The 15,829-nt window shown below is 42.2% G+C and overlaps 1 protein-coding gene across 2 annotated transcripts in view; it reads left to right on the top strand.

Moving 5' to 3' along the window:
- Bltp3b (bridge-like lipid transfer protein family member 3B) overlaps positions 1 to 15,556 on the top strand; it is a 71,123-nt gene extending 55,567 nt beyond the window's left edge. For both annotated transcript variants that reach the window (XM_048418702.3, XM_048418703.3), the window contains 8 exons: positions 15 to 1,501; positions 1,874 to 2,046; positions 4,213 to 4,355; positions 5,331 to 5,481; positions 6,573 to 6,826; positions 7,689 to 7,797; positions 12,094 to 12,287; positions 13,671 to 15,556. In XM_048418702.3, coding sequence (XP_048274659.3) covers positions 15 to 1,501; positions 1,874 to 2,046; positions 4,213 to 4,355; positions 5,331 to 5,481; positions 6,573 to 6,826; positions 7,689 to 7,797; positions 12,094 to 12,287; positions 13,671 to 13,790 — 2,631 coding nt within the window. In that variant the 3' untranslated portion in view covers positions 13,791 to 15,556. The remainder of the gene's footprint in view (positions 1 to 14; positions 1,502 to 1,873; positions 2,047 to 4,212; positions 4,356 to 5,330; positions 5,482 to 6,572; positions 6,827 to 7,688; positions 7,798 to 12,093; positions 12,288 to 13,670) is intronic.
- Positions 15,557 to 15,829: the final 273 nt, after the last annotated feature.

Below are 15,829 nucleotides of genomic sequence, written 5' to 3'. Positions count from 1 at the left end.
GTTTTCCCTTCCAGTTTGTCATTCCTTCTGAAATGAAAGCAGGCTGCCATCAAGATCAGCCCCACACAGTATCTATCCAGAGTTCAGAAATGACCGCCACCAACACAAGGCACTGCCCGAACTGCCGGCACTCGGATCTAGAGGCTTTGTTTCAAGACTTCAAAGACTGTGACTTTTTTAGCAAAACTTACACTAGATTCCCTAAGTCCTGTGACAGTTTTAATCTTCTACATCCGATCTTCCAGAGGCACGCTCATGAGCAAGATACCAAAATGCATGAAGTTTATAAAGGGAATATTATTCCCCAGTTGAATAAAAACACTCTTAAGATGTCTGCCGCCACCGATGTGTGGGCGGTGTACTTTTCCCAGTTTTGGGTAGACTATGAAGGGATGAAAAGTGGAAAGGGACGGCCGATAAGCTTTGTAGACTCTTTCCCTTTGTCTGTCTGGATTTGTCAACCAACGAGATATGCAGAATTACAGAAAGAACTCCAGACTTGTGATCAAGTGTCTCTTAATACCTCCCAAAGTGAATCCAGTGATCTGGCTGGCCGGGTGAAGCGGAAGAGACTGTTGAAGGAGTACTACAGTACGGAGTCCGAGCCTTTGTCAAATGGTGGCCAGAGACCTGCGTCAGAAACATTTTTACGGGTTTCGTCTTCGGATGCGGATGTTCACGTCCTGGTTCGTGTCCATAAACACATCAGCATGCAGATCAACCACTACCAGTACCTGCTGCTGCTCTTCCTACACGAGTCACTCATTCTGCTTTCGGATGCCCTGCGGAAGGATGTGGAAGCTGTAACTGGCAGCCCTGCTTCTCAGACTTCCATTTGCATTGGGGTTTTGCTTAGGAGTGCGGAGCTGGCCCTGCTGCTGCATCCCGTGGACCATGCTGGCTCTCCGGCTTCTGAAAGCGTGAGCCCGCTGCTTCCTGACTACCCGCCTTCAGAAAATGGGAGCGTTCTGTCTTCCAAGAGAAAACATGGTGGTAGTGGTATGCATCGAATTAGAAATGCAACTCTCAATCACATGTCAGACAACAGATCGATGAGCGTTGACCTTAGCCATGTCCCTTTAAAGGATCCTTTGCTTTTTAAATCAGCCAGTGACACAAATTTGCAAAAGGGCACTTCTTTTCTGGACTATTTATCAGATAAACATTTAGGGAAAATCAGTGAAGATGAGAGTAGTGGGCTTGGTTACAAGAGTGGCTCAGGAGAAATGATGTCAGAAGTGAGTCACAGAAAGGATGGGTCTTGCACCGATGTGGACAGCGTCTTGAACTGCAGAGATGATGCAGACAGGTTTTCTCTAAGTGACGGCGGCAACCCAAACACACCTTCAAATGCTTTAGCTGGTAAAGGAAGTGGAACCGTAGAGTCAATCTTCAGAGCTGAAGATTTCCTTCCTGAGGCGGCTTCAGTTCCCGAGAACTCGGAGGAGAGTAAAGAAGAGGTCCCCATAGCCAGAGCACTTAAATCCCAGCCATCTTTAAGGTAGTGCTACTGTTGGGATGTAAATGGTTTTAGTTTTGTTGTTGTTGTTTCTATGGCTTGTTTGTTTCTTTCGTTTGGGAGTGGAAAACCTCGTGACAAATGTGGCTTTAAAAGAGTTCATTTCCCGAATCTGAGGAAGCCTTCCAGCTTCTGCTTTTTGGTGTCCTTTTGGGTGCTGTGTGGTATGCTAACTTTACTGCAAATTGTCTTCCATGATGGCCCGCACCTTTGTGTCCTGGCAGAGTAGTCTGGTGCTCCTTTAGCCTTTGCTTCCCCAGCCCTAGAATTACAGAGGGCACTCGCTCCCCCTACAGCTACTGAGCTTCTTTGCTCTACCTACAGTACTCTCCTATTAATTTTGTTTGCCAACAGTACAAAACCCAAGGAACGCTGCCCCCACACCCCAGCCCCACTCTGTGTTTCCTACAAGAATATGAAAAGGAGCGCCTCCCAGGTCTCCCTGGATGCTATCTCCCTGGACAGCACGGCCTTGGAAGAGCAGCTGGAGAGCGACGGCAGTGATAGCCACGTGTTGTTGGGGAAAGGTAAGGAGGATGAGCGCTCTTCTGGCAGTGCTGCCTGAGTCCTTACAGCGATGCCCAGGGCTTGCTAATCACACCAGGCAGACAGACAGAACAACTTAGTTTCTGTACATCCTGTCCTGTGTTCCTAGAGCGTGACTTCTTAGTGGCTGTTCTGATAAGCCTCCTCACATCTGCTTTTGTTCATTTGCAGGTTGTTGTTTGTTTTTTGTTTTGTTTTCTTTTCACTCCATTAACAGATTGCTCCCCAAATATAAATTTGATCATGTTATTTTCCAACTTAATCTCAGGAACTTTTCATGCTTTAAGGCTGTGAAATTTAGAATCCTTAATCCTTTTTGAAAATATTCTTTATAATTTGACCTCAGTTTTTCTACATGACTGTTTCTGTTTTCTTTCTTTACATTTATCTATCTATGGGAGTGTGTGTGCAGGGTAGCACACGTGTTCTGGGAGTGTGTAGGCAAGGTAACACACATGTTCCATCTGTGGGAGTGTGTAGGCAGGGTAGCACACATGTTCCATCTGTGGGAGTGTGTAGGCAGGGTAGCACGCATGTTCCATCTGTGGGAGGGTGTAGGCAGGGTAGCACGCATGTTCCATCTGTGGGAGTGTGTAGGCAGGGTAGCACGCATGTTCCATCTGTGGGAGGGTGTAGGCAGGGTAGCACGCATGTTCCATCTGTGGGAGTGTGTAGGCAGGGTAGCACGCATGTTCCATCTGTGGAGTGTGTCGGCAGGGTAGCACGCATGTTCCGTCTGTGGGAGTGTGTAGGCAGGGTAGCACGCATGTTCCATCTGTGGAGTGTGTAGGCAGGGTAGCACGCATGTTCCATCTGTGGGAGTGTAGTGGTCAGTGGACAACATGTAGGACTTGTTCCTCTCTTCTACCATGTGGATTCCAGGGATCAAACTCAAGTTGTCAGACTTGGTGGCAAGTGTTAGCCACTGAGCCATCTTTCTGGAGCCATGTCTCATTCTCTTTACTGTGACAAATGTTTTCCACCTCAGAGCCTTGGAAAGTGGTCTTACTTTTTGTGCAGTTTAGCCACAATTCTCATCATAGTACCCCTAACTCTTGGACGTGCTCTCTTACTTCCATAGACCACAGTTACTGTCATAGCACCTCCCTGTGCTGTGTCTGGTGGACAGCTTACTGAGCATTACATAGACCAGCATCCGAGTAGAAACCAGTTTCATAGTGATTAACACAGTGCTGAGTTGGGCCTGATAGTTTCCGTGTTCTCGGCTTCTGTCATCAGTTTGTAATAGTTCCTTAATGTATTTCACAGTATTAATCTGCGATAGAGACAAAAGTTGCCTTCTTTAACTATGGATAGCTTGAGGTATTTTGAAGTAGAACATACTGAAACATTCAGGCAGCTAAGAATAATGGAGAAGAGTCGTACGGTATTCAGTTCAGGTGAGCGGTGACTGGGAGTCAATATAGCAGGTGAGGGAATTGAGGCAGTGTGGGTAGATGGGGGCGGAAAGCTGGCCGGGCTTTCCCCCTGCAGCAGCAGGAGCTTTGTTTGTTTATTCAATGCTTAGTAATATTGTCATTGTTATTTTACTAGATTTAGGGCTTTAGTATGTTGCCTTAGTTAGGGCCTCTTTTGCTTCATTCAAACATCATGACCACAAAGCAGGTTGGGGAGGAAAGGGTTATTGGGCTTACCCTTCCACATGACACTTCCGTCACTGAAGGAAGCCAGGACAGGAACTGAAACAGGGCAGGAACCTGGAGGCAGGAGCTGATGCAGAGGCCATAAAGGGGATGCTGCTTACTGACTTGTTTCCCATTGCTTGCTTGGTCTGCTTTCTTTGTAGAACCCAGGACCACAAGGGGCTGGACCTCCGCCATCAATCACTAAGAAAATGCTCTACAGGCTGGCCCATAGCCCTCTCTCATGGCGCATGTTCTCAATCGAGGTTTCTTTCTCTCAGATGGCTATAGTGTGTCAAGTTCACACACATCTGGCCAGCAAAGTGTCTCTGGCAGGTTATTGCTGTGCTAAGGGACCGTATTGACTCTGTTTGTATAGTGTTCCTTAAACAAGGCTTTGCTCGAAAGAGTTAAAGGGGGTAGTCTATTTTAGATAAAAATAAACATTGCTGGAACATATATAAACAGATTTTAGCTTATTAATTTACTTTTGTATTATTTCAGCAATTAAGAGGAACTCCAATGCAAATTGCCAGAGTCCAGCAGAGAGTGTGAACCCCAGTGCAAACACACAGAATTGCGGGGAAGCCTCTCCCGACGCCCTCAGCACGAACTCTGAGGGCGCTCCAGAGAGCCGCGATGACTTGGTAAGTGCCTCAGAGCTCTGAAGAAATGCCAGCTGTACTTCATGCCGATTCGTGCACCTCTAGGCCTTCATTCACACGATGGCAACTTAAATACTGGCTGGTCGCTTCTCTGTTGTTGCTCTTGAGCGTTCTTCCTGCCTAGTCACCCACTGCTCCCAGGCTCACTGTCTGTGTTGTTTTGTTTGTATTGAAGAAGGGAGGGAGTAGATCTATTCTTCGTTTTTCAATCTTCTGTCCCTTCTACATTTTGACCAATATTTTAGTTCCCTTTGAGGATACTTTTTAAAAGTTTGATGGCACAGATGGTAGCCGATCCTTATAGTGAAGGTCCTTCTACAAAGGAAATAGGTTGCTAGTTTCTTTTAGATAACCTTTTTGACACAGTGAAATGTTATGAAAGAATTTAGACATACCCTACTTATAGTGAACATCCATTCATAGCTGGAAATGTCATATTATTGGTCTTTGTAACCAAATACTTCATCTTTATGGATTGAAAACAAAAGCAGCCAAGGTTCATTTGTTTTTTTTTTTTTCTACAAAGACTGAGCATCCTTTTTCCAAAGCTCTTGGGTACAGAATACAGGAGGCCTCAAGAAAATTTTGAATTTTGTATTTTTACATGTAAGTACGAGGTATCTTGTGTACGAAACCCAATTCTAAACTTAAAGCAGGTTGTTGCTCATAGATTCCTTATATGCACAGCCTACAGGTAATTTTCTATAGCCTGGGACAGTCTTGTGGAGCAGCTTAAAGGTGCGGGATTCCTACTGTGGCATCACTTTGTCACGTGGAGTACAGTCGGTTTCTGAGTTTTAACTGGAGATGCTCAAGCTATAACATACGGTAGTAGGCTTTGGGGGCTGTAAGGGCAGTTTGCTGGATACGTCTGAATGGCATTTGTAGAGGGTAGTATGTGTTTCTTTTATTATTTCTTTAATTTTGCTCTAACAGTATTTGTACAATCGTTGATAGATGTCAGTCGTGGTGTTTAACATTACTGGCATCCATGGAGAGATTGACATCCGGGGAGAGGACACGGAAGTCTGCCTTCAGGTGAACCAGGTGACACCCAGTCAGCTAGGCAACATCAGCCTGCGCCATTACCTCGGGAGTCGGCCAGTTGGTAAGGGTTCTCTTTGAACCACCGTTCATGCGAGATTCTTAAGACGCTGTAAATTTATTTTGTGTTCTGTGCACTACTCACAATAGTCCTGCTTTCTGTTGACCCTGCACGAGGAAGACCATAGTCAGTAAAATGCCATAGTATGGATTCTATATGATACATAATATATGGAAATAAATACAATCTTGCATAATATTAGAAGGTATGCTGTTACTTTCTATCCTGGAGGGTGGAGGTAAATATACCATTTTCTTTTCTTTTTTTTTTTAAAAAAAAATGAGGTTCCTAGCCTTTTTTAGTCTTTGATGGAAGCCAGCAGCAGCTGGGGTGGTTGCTGCGCTGCGTGCGTGTTGCTTGTTACTGACATTAGTTGGCATAAAGTAAACACGCAAAATATCCCACAATTTCTGTTCACAGCTAATTGACTTCAGTCTTTCCATTACTAGTAGCTTTTTAAGTCGGATGTTCTCTAAAACTTTTATTGAAGTTTAAATTTTGTTTTTAAATGTTGGTGTTTATCTTGGTAAACCAACTCAAATTCTTTCTTGGCACAAGGTCAATCCAGAAAAAAATGTAATCGTGAATTACATACATTCTTTACTCTAATTTCAGTTCTAAGTGTTCTCTAGGGTTGCTGCAATAGCATCTTCTCTGTATACATTCATATTCTTCAAGGTCCTGACTTATTAAATGGGGAAGGCGCAGAGCCTAAGAATGACTTTGAATGCCGTGGCCGCTTCGCCTCGGTCGTCTGTCTTACTCCAGAGACATAGCTGGGCGCTCCCATGGGCATCAGATCTGAAGAGCACATCCTTTCAGAGTGTGACATGAATTTCCCCTATTATGAAAAAGTAGAAAGTGTAGAAAAGCTGCCAGTATTTTATTTGAAAATTACCCAGAAAAAGTGAAATTGTGGTTCTTATGCTGTATCTTATTTATATTAGATAATCATTTAAATTAGTAAATATTAAAGCTGTTTCATATATTCCTTTAATACGCAGTGTCTTTGATATATCCTACTGTAATCTTAATGGCATATAATGTTCTTTTAGTAATGTTACAAAGTTAGAGTTTGTATGTTTGCTTCTTAGGTTCTGACCAGAAAGCTGGAATTCGTCCCAAATCCTCTCCTGAGATTTCTCTGAGGTTTGAAAGCGGACCCGGTGCTGTAATACACTCTTTGCTTGCAGAAAAAAATGGATTTCTCCAATGCCACATAGAGAACTTTAGTACTGAGTTTCTAACATCTTCTCTTTTGAATATTCAACATTTTTTGGAAGATGAAACTGTTGCAACTGTAATGCCAATGAAGATACAAGTTTCCAATACAAAGATAAACTTGAAAGTATGTTAAGAGCTGAGTTTTTGTTTTCTCTCTTCTGTTTGCATTCCCTCTTCTGGTAAAGTCATGCCTTCTCCAAATTATGCTCTCCGTTGGAACTGATGAAAGTGAGAGAGTAGTCTTTACAGTGGAGCTCACAGATCCTTTTGGTGCAGGAGAATTATCTGTATTCTGTCAATCATATTTTAATAAAGCGCTGATTGGCCAGGCAGGCAGTATAGGCAGGAAAGCCAGACAGGAAGTAGGGGTGGAGCAAAGAGACTGGGAGTATTCTGGAAGCAGAAGCTCTCTCTCAGCCACTCCTGCGCAGACCACTGGAGAGGAAACATGTAAGCTGCCCAGCTGGAAAAGGTACTGAGCCATTATGGCTAACATAGATAATGATAATGGATTAATATAAGTTACAAGGACTAATAAGAAGCCTGACCTAATGGGCCAATCAGTTTATAATCTTATGGAGTCTTGTGTGTGATTTTCTTTGTTGCTTGCCAGCTGTTGGGGTACTGGGAGGGACAGAAACCCCAACAAGCCAGCCCTCATACTACATCCTTTCTAGAAGGGAAAATAGTGCCGGCAATGTTTTTGACATACTAACTAAAATTGTATAGATAAACTTTTAAGTCACTAAAAGTAGAATGAACTAAAGTCATGTTTATTCAAGTTGACTATTTTAATATTTTCCCGTTTGAGACAAGGTTTCTCTGTGCAGTCCTGGTTGTCCTAGAACTTGCTCTGTAGACCAGGCTGGCCTCGAACTCACAGAGACCCACCTGCCTCTGCTTCCCGAGTGCTGGGATTAAAGGCAGGCACCAACTATTTTTATATTTTAATGAGAACATGCCAATATTTTGTCCCTTACCTCTAGGATGACAGTCCCCGCAGCAGCACGGTGTCCCTGCAGCCAAGCCCTGTGACTGTGCATATCGACCACCTTGTGGTGGAGAGGAACGACGATGGCAGTTTCCACATCAGAGGTGCGTCCTACATGCGACACTTGTCTGTCACTCCTTGTTTACTTTGTGCGGATTTGCCGTAGTGATGACTGAGGAGTGCCTTTGGCTTTAGTCTTCAGTATTTATGTGCAAACCCTGGAAGTAACTCTTCAGTCGTTAGCTTGATATCTGCTCCGCAGATAAGTCTTGAATGAGAAGAAGGAAGGCTTTTATGGTTTCGTGTCTGTGTGCACATTCATGCCACAGTGAGCATGTGACCCCACCCCCTCCATGTGTGTGTGTGCACATTTGTGCCACAGTGAGCTTATGAACATCTGAGAGCAGTCTCGGGTTTTGGTTTGTCCTCATCTTCCATCTTGTTGGAGACTGAATCTCTTTGTCCCTGACACTCTCTACTCCAGGCTAGCAGGCCTTCAAGCCAGCAGCTCCCCTTTCTCTACCTTCCATTTCCCCATAGGAACACTTGGCTTACACAGTTGTTCAGCTGTTAAGACAGATGCAATTATGAAAGATGCAGGTAAATGGTTGGAGCTAGAAACATCCATCCTGTGTGAGGGAACCAAGTCGCACACAGACGAGCAGTGCTCTCTTCGTTTTATATACAGACATTAGCTTTGTGCTTTAGATCTGAGTGTTTCATTAGAATAGCCACAGGGATGACATAGCTAGTAAGAGATCAGGGAAGGAGGATTCTTTGAGGATATAAAGGGCTAAAAGGAAAATTGCAACGGAAGGATTAGCAGGAATGAGAGGGCAGATAGAGGAGGGAATGTGGGGTGGCGCTAACAAGATAAAGGCCCCTCAAAAACCATGTGACCTAGTACTGGAAAAGGTTTCTAAAATATGTACATATAAAAGGAAGTTAAACATAGTCACCGTGTATTGAGGGAGACAATACCACAACTGGACATAATATGCTACCAAATTAAAGTCCACGTGGGTTACATCTTGAGTTGTTGACTAGAAGGGTTCCCCCAAGCCCCTAGACATTACAGAATATTGCCAACATAGCATAACCAGCTTGGTTACTCCCCACATTCTGAAGGTTAGACCCTGTTGCCAAAGACAGCACATACTTATGACATAAAATAAGGAGAATTGGAGCTGGTGTTCAACCGGAAGCTTCACCCCTACTCGCTAGCATCCATGGTGCTGGACAGTGCTGGACACTGCAGAGGAGTAAAGCAGGCAACCATCTCACCAGCTTCAAAGCCTGCGAGCTACAAGAATGACTCTTTTGCAATATATACCCATTGGTGCAGTGGTGGCATGAATATTATGGCAGTAACCAACCAATTCCTAATTGAATTTAAAGCCAGTTCCATGAGATAGAGCCCATGCCTGATACTGTTAATGATGCCAAGAACCCGAGACGAGAGATCATGGGCCCTTGGGGAAAGTCTCCACTAGGTCTAGAGGATTCAATGTTCTCTTCTGACTTCCAAGGCACCACACACATATACACAGATGCACATGAGCCAAAACGCTTAAATATATAAAATAAAAAGGAAGCAATTCTTAAAAACTTAAATAGATGTAAGCATAACCATACTTAAATGAAGTCTAATTTACCCGTTTTCTTTTGTTACTGTTTTGCTTTGGATTTCCTTGGAATCTATCACCAAGCCTGAAGACATACCCTCGTGCCTCCCTGTAGAAGTTTTATAGATTTAGTTCTTGAATATAGCTCTTTAACTCAGCATGAGAAGTTGAGGTTGATGGTATTAGGTGTGTTAGGGGCCACAGACACGATTTACTTCTGGGTTCTCAGCCATGTTCCATTTCCATGTGTCCTCAGGGCAGCTTTACTGTCTTGGTTCCTAGGTGGTCTTGAAGTAAATGTTGACATTGGGAAATGAATGTCATCTCTTGATGTTGTATTTTCTCAGTATCATTTGACTCTCTGGATTCTCTTGCAGTTTCATATGAATTTAAAAAAAACAACTTGATACTTGCTACAAAGAAGCCAGCTCAGGTTCTGATAGTTACTGCATCAAAGCTGTAGGTCTCTTGGAAAATAGTGCCATCTTAACTATATCAAGTCATGGATATACTACATGGATCTGGGAATGCTTTCTGTCTGTTTTGATCATCTTTAATTCCTGCAGCAATGATTTAAATTTCCAGAGTATGGGTTTTTTTTCTTTTGAGAAAGGGTCTTCCTTTGTAACCCAGGCTAGCCTGGAACTGGGACTCTTCCGTCTGCCTCTCCGGAGTTGGGGTTACAGACAGCCCAGCTGCATTTGGCTCAGAGGATATGGTACAATGTTTGTAAATTTAAGTCTTTTCTCTAAAAATATTTTTTGGATGGTTCTGGCAGTTGAACAGAGGGCCCATGCCAATTTTGAAGACATTTTAAATGTAATTATTTATTCCTCTTTTTGAGACAGGGTATCTCTGTGTAATGTAACAGCCCTGGCTGTCCTGGAACTCAGTTTGTAGATTGGACTGGCCTCAAACTCACAGAGATCCATCTGCCTCTGCCTCCTAGTGCTGGAATTAAAAGCATGTGTCACCATGCCCATCTTGGAATTATTTTCTTAATTTCATTTTAAGATTATTACATATAGTAGTACATATAGTTCATTTTTGTGCTGCTGATCTCTTTTAAATCCTATAACCTTGCTGAGCAGAATTATTAGTTCCAATTGTTTAGTTATTTATTTAGATTTAGTTATTTTATGTATATCAGTGTTTTTGCATGTACATCTACACACCAGAAGAGAGCAACAGATCTCATAGGTAGTTGTGAGCCACCATGTGGATGCTGGGAATTGAACTCAGAACCTCTGAAGAGCAGCCAGTGTTCTTAGCCACTGAGCAATCTCCCTAGCCCTTCATTTTTTAAAGCCACTCCCTTATTTGTGTGTGTGTGTGTGTGTGTGTGTGTGTGTAAGATCATATCATCTGTAAGTGTCTTGCTCCTCCCTTATAGTTTGGATGTCTTAATTTCCTTCCCTGCCCAGTTGCGATGGCCAAGAACTTCTTGGACAATATTGAGGTTGTAAGAACACACATCCTGGTCCTGTTCCTGATTTTGGCAAAGAGGAAAAGTACCACTAAGTATACAGCTGTGGGTGTCTATCAGTACCCATCTTCACAATGAGCATATACAGTTGTGGGTGTCTATCAGTACCCATCATCACAACGAGCATATACAGTTGTGGGTGTCTATCATTACCCATCATCACAACGAGCATATACAGTTGTGGGTGTCTATCAGTACCCATCATCACAACGAGCATATACAGCTGTGGGGTGTCTATTGATACCCTCTGACACACTGAGGATACAGCTGTGGGGTGTCTATTGATACCCTCTGACACACTGAGGATACAGATGTGGGGTGTCTATTGATACCCTCTGACACACTGAGGATACAGATGTGGGGTGTCTATTGATACCCTCTGACACACTGAGGAAGTTCCCTTCTGTTGCCAGTTTGTCTAAACTTTTACTATGGTAAAGTGTAGGATTTTTCAACTGTTGTTTTTCCTTTTTGTTTGTTTGTTTTTCTCTACATAGCCCTGACTTTCCTTGAACTCACATTTGTACCAGGCTGCCCTAGAATTTAGAAACATCTGCCTGCTTCTGCCTCTCAAGTGCTGGATTAAGGACATGTGTCACCATGCCAGCCCTCAGGAGCCTTTCTACAGGCTCTGAAGTAGTCACATAGCTCTATTACTCTGTGCACATACAGAATTATTTGAAGTCTTTGATGTAAGGCACTCTAGCCTTCCTTACTATTTGCCTGGGGTCTGTTCACGTTTATATGTGGTGTGTTCACGTCTATATGTGGTGTGTTCACGTCTTTATGTGGTGTGTTTACTTTTATATGTGGTGTGTTCACGTCTATATGTGGTGTGTTCACGTCTATATGTGGTGTGTTCACGTCTATATGTGGTGTGTTCACGTCTATATGTGGTGTGTTCACGTCTATATGTGGTGTGTTCACGTCTATATGTGGTGTGTTCACGTCTATATGTGGTGTGTTCACGTCTATATGTGGTGTGTTCACGTCTATATGTGGTGTGTTCACGTCTATATGTGGTGTGTTCACTCTGCTAAGACTTGTACAGCTGTGTCTCTGTTACAAGCATCTTGATTTTATCTTTCGGTTTCTTGGCATGTTGTTATTGTTTTGGGATCTTTTGAACGAGTGAGATTTTGATTTTGCTGTGTTTTTTCTTTCCCTATTTTTCTATCACGTATTTCTATCCTCATGCTAACATAGATTTTCCCTTTAAATTTTTCATAATAGATCTTAATTAGTCAAATGACTTGAAATTGTTATCTGAGTACTATTTCTTTGATCAGATTCCCACGTGTTTAACACTGGAACTGATTTCCAAGACAATGCCAGCCGTGACTCAGTGGTGCCGAGCAGTGGGAACTGTGATGTGAGGAGGCAGCACAGCGTCACCCAGGCCACTCAGACGAGCCCAGAGGTCCCCTGGCCTTCCCAGTCTGTCGGCTGTCCAGAGCGCTCCTTTGACTTTACAAGGGAACAGGTAATAGGAAATTGTAGCATTTGATAATTACTAAAATACAAATAGTTAAAAAACCCCTTTGATGTCTTTCAGTAAAGCATGTTGATGACTGACTTACGTAAGCATTAACTGTGAGTGTTATTGATGCTGAGCAAGGGAAGAGACCACTCTAATTCCTTCTCCTTCTTGAAGTACTGTCAGTATTCTTGTCCTTCTAGACTCTTACTCATTCTTAAAAGATCAGTTTTCAAGTGTGTATATATATTTTCCCTAGCATTGCAGTTTCTTTTCTTTCTTTTTTCTTTCTTTCTTTCTTTCTTTCTTTCTTTCTTTCTTTCTTTCTTTTTTTTTTTTTTTTTTTTTTGGTTTTTCAAGATAGGGTTTCTCTGTGGCTTTGGAGCTTGTCCTGGAACTAGTTCTTGTAGACCAGATTGACCTCGAACTCACAGAGATTCACCTGCCTCTGCCTCCTGAGTGCTGGGATTAAAAGTATGCAGCACCACTGCCTGGCTATATAACATGTTTCTTATATTACATTTCTTCAAGCTCATTTCAGTAGCTGAATGTGGATGGATTATCACCTTCTGTTTGACATTTCTTAACATCCAAGTTGCTTCTGATTGTTTGCAATTATAAATAAACAAAATATCCTGCAGAGTTTTAGTTCTCTATGGTAGGATGGTGGGAGGAGTTTATTGATCTATTCAAGGATTCCCCAGGTGACAGCTCTCACTGTGTATAGTACTGAGCACTGGGATTGATCTCTGTAAAGATAGACCGTCCCTAGTTTTATTGTATCTTCATATGCTATGGCTTTGAGAGGCAGAATCTTGAAGGAAGCCTTAGAAAGTTTTGCCCACTGAAGGAAACGCCTATGGGAATGCCGAGGATGTGAGTCTGGAGATCAGGTTATCTCTGGTCGGTGGTCCACTTGAACCACATGGAGAGAAAGGCCGTCTAAGAGAGTGACTTACGTAAACGAGAAAGTGGCTGAGCGTGAAATCCAATAGACTGAGAACTCAGGGTTCTTCCTAAGAGAGGAAAAGAGGACAGATGGGAAGGTGTGAAGTAGAAAGAACTGGCAGCCCAGCCAGAGGACAGAGACCCTAAAGGAGAAGGGAGGTCAGCCGTGGCTGAGGACGTAATCCAAGGAGGCTGCGCCGAGACGGTGCCACTGCTACACTTGGAACTGAGAAGTTAGCTAGTATTTTGAGTTACTGGGTCAAAATTTAGGAACACTTTTAATTGTATAGTTAGTGCTTTCAAATAGCTTTTGAAGCAGCTTTGAGCTCAGGCGGACCCTCGCCAGCACTGGGTGGCTTATATCCTAAGTGACGTTGCATAAAACAGTTACATGTTCTGGAAGTGATTATAATCGCTTGCCTTCCAAATGTGTCGTTTCAGCTCATGGAGGAAAACGAGTCTCTTAAGAAGGAGCTGGCTCAAGCTAAAATGGCTCTCGCGGAGGCGCACTTGGCCAGAGACGCACTTCTCCATCAAATGAAGCGGATGGCCCTCCAGTAGCGGCGGTGGCTGCAAGAACTCAACTCGCAGCTCTGGAGTAGGAAGGTTGTGATTAAAACATGGCTGTAACCAGTTAGCGGGAAATTTTCCTTAACATGAAAATAAAGTGAGACGGAGTGTGCTGAAGTGATGAGTGTTCAACCCAGCTTAGAGAACACTGTGTGCGCTGGGCCGTCGGCCACTGTGGTCCAGGGAGGGCAGCGCACACTGCCACTGCCGCCATAAGACCGTGAAAAGATATTAGTTCCGCATTATCAACATTTAAAAAAGAAAAGTGAAGACCTGTTGTGCTCATGCAGATGCTGGATTTGTTTCTCCTTGTTAATAATTTACTATTATTTACAAAAAAAAATCAGATGCCTTTAGGGCTAATGTAAAAGAAGGATTACATTTTAAATGTTATTAAAATTATGTACTTAAATCTATAATTATTTAATTGCTGTAAAAAGTCTAATCAAATTAATAAATTATATAATTACTGAGTTTACAAACTGAAAACTCTTGACCACACCGAGCTTATAAAGTAACTTGAAAATGTGAAAAGGAAGGCACCTTAAATGATGGGCAAGGTTTCAATAAGGTACAATTGTAAAAATAAAAAGCACAAATACTAGTGTATGTGAACAAGTGACTTAAAAGCATTACTTGTACATTCCATCAAATGCTTATCATTAGACGTAAAACACAATTTATCTTGCTATAGTTGGCAGTATTTGTAACTATAAAAGTCTGAATTCATACTATTTTAATATTTCTTTATCTTTCCTCTTTAAGGAGAATGTTCTCAGAGAATTTGTTTTTCACACACATAAAACAATTTCATACCATTCCTGTAGTATCACATCACACACGTGTTTGCTCGTATGAAAATATAAAGCTAGTTTTGATTAAATTTCTGTGATGTGTGTCTATGTGTGTTTACATATGCACACACACACACAGAGTCTTCTTTAAGAGTCATTGGTAAATTTTGAATTCTATTTTCTAGGGCTTAAGGTTGAAAACAACATGAGAGAATCTTAATTTATGCATTATGAAATAAAAGTACATGAGTATTTTAAGAAACAGGTTTTTGAAGACAATATATTTCTGATAGAATTAAAGCAAGTGGTGTCTATTTTAAACCTCATACTCCTAAATAGAAATGTATCTAGGATAGGCCCCTAGACAGCTGGACTGTTCTTTCCTAAAGGTACTGGGAGCCCTGGCCCTTGCTCTGACACTCACGGTGCTTTGCCGTTGGCACAACTTACAGCCATCCCTGTATCCAAGGACTTTATTACATTATGTGTAGGGGTGATTTAAATTTTATTGTGAACAGTATTTACCTCCCCACTTCCCCATATCTTCCTTTTCAGTTGACGTCATTAAAAAATACAGGCACTGTTTGGGAGCCAACATACAGCCAAGAACAAATGAAACTGTTATTATCTTACCTCAGAGTATTTACAACATCACATTAAACTATATTACTCTAAACTGTATGTAGCCTTAGATTAAGTACAAAGGTCTAATTAGAGCTTCGGAATGTATAGGCTGCTAACCTTGATGTCTAGGTATGTATTCAGCGACTCGTACAGGATGAACTTCTGAGCTGACACTGTTTCTCAGGATCGACCCATGCTCTATAAATATAAAATTTTTCTATGGTATAATGTTATATTGTTTAATGTTACTAGACACTGAATGTTTTCCTTATTCCTTTAAAATGTATTTGGCTTTCCTAAGAAGTCATATAAACAATAGAGGTGATAATATTCTGAGCATTCCCAGTGGTTTGTCTGATTTTTTTTTTTTATTTATAAAATACTGGTTTTGTGGTGGTTTAGGATTCAGGAAACATCTCCAGAATGTTTCGTTTGGCCTCCACTGTGGACACAGAGGGTCGGCAGAACTGAGCCACTGGAGGTGTGAGAGGAGGGAACGGATGCTCAGGATATGCTGACTAAAGCACATTAAGTAATGTGCTTTTGATTTAAAGCATGCTATTCTGTCTTTATTTTACATAATCTTTCATTTGCAGACTTTTCCAAGGCAGG

Source organism: Myodes glareolus, chromosome 26, assembly GCF_982192425.1.
Source record: "Myodes glareolus chromosome 26, mMyoGla1.1, whole genome shotgun sequence".
NCBI classification, from domain to species: Eukaryota; Metazoa; Chordata; class Mammalia; order Rodentia; family Cricetidae; genus Myodes; species Myodes glareolus.
Note: the sequence above shows the minus strand (reverse complement) of the source record. Positions and strands in the feature narration are given on the sequence as shown.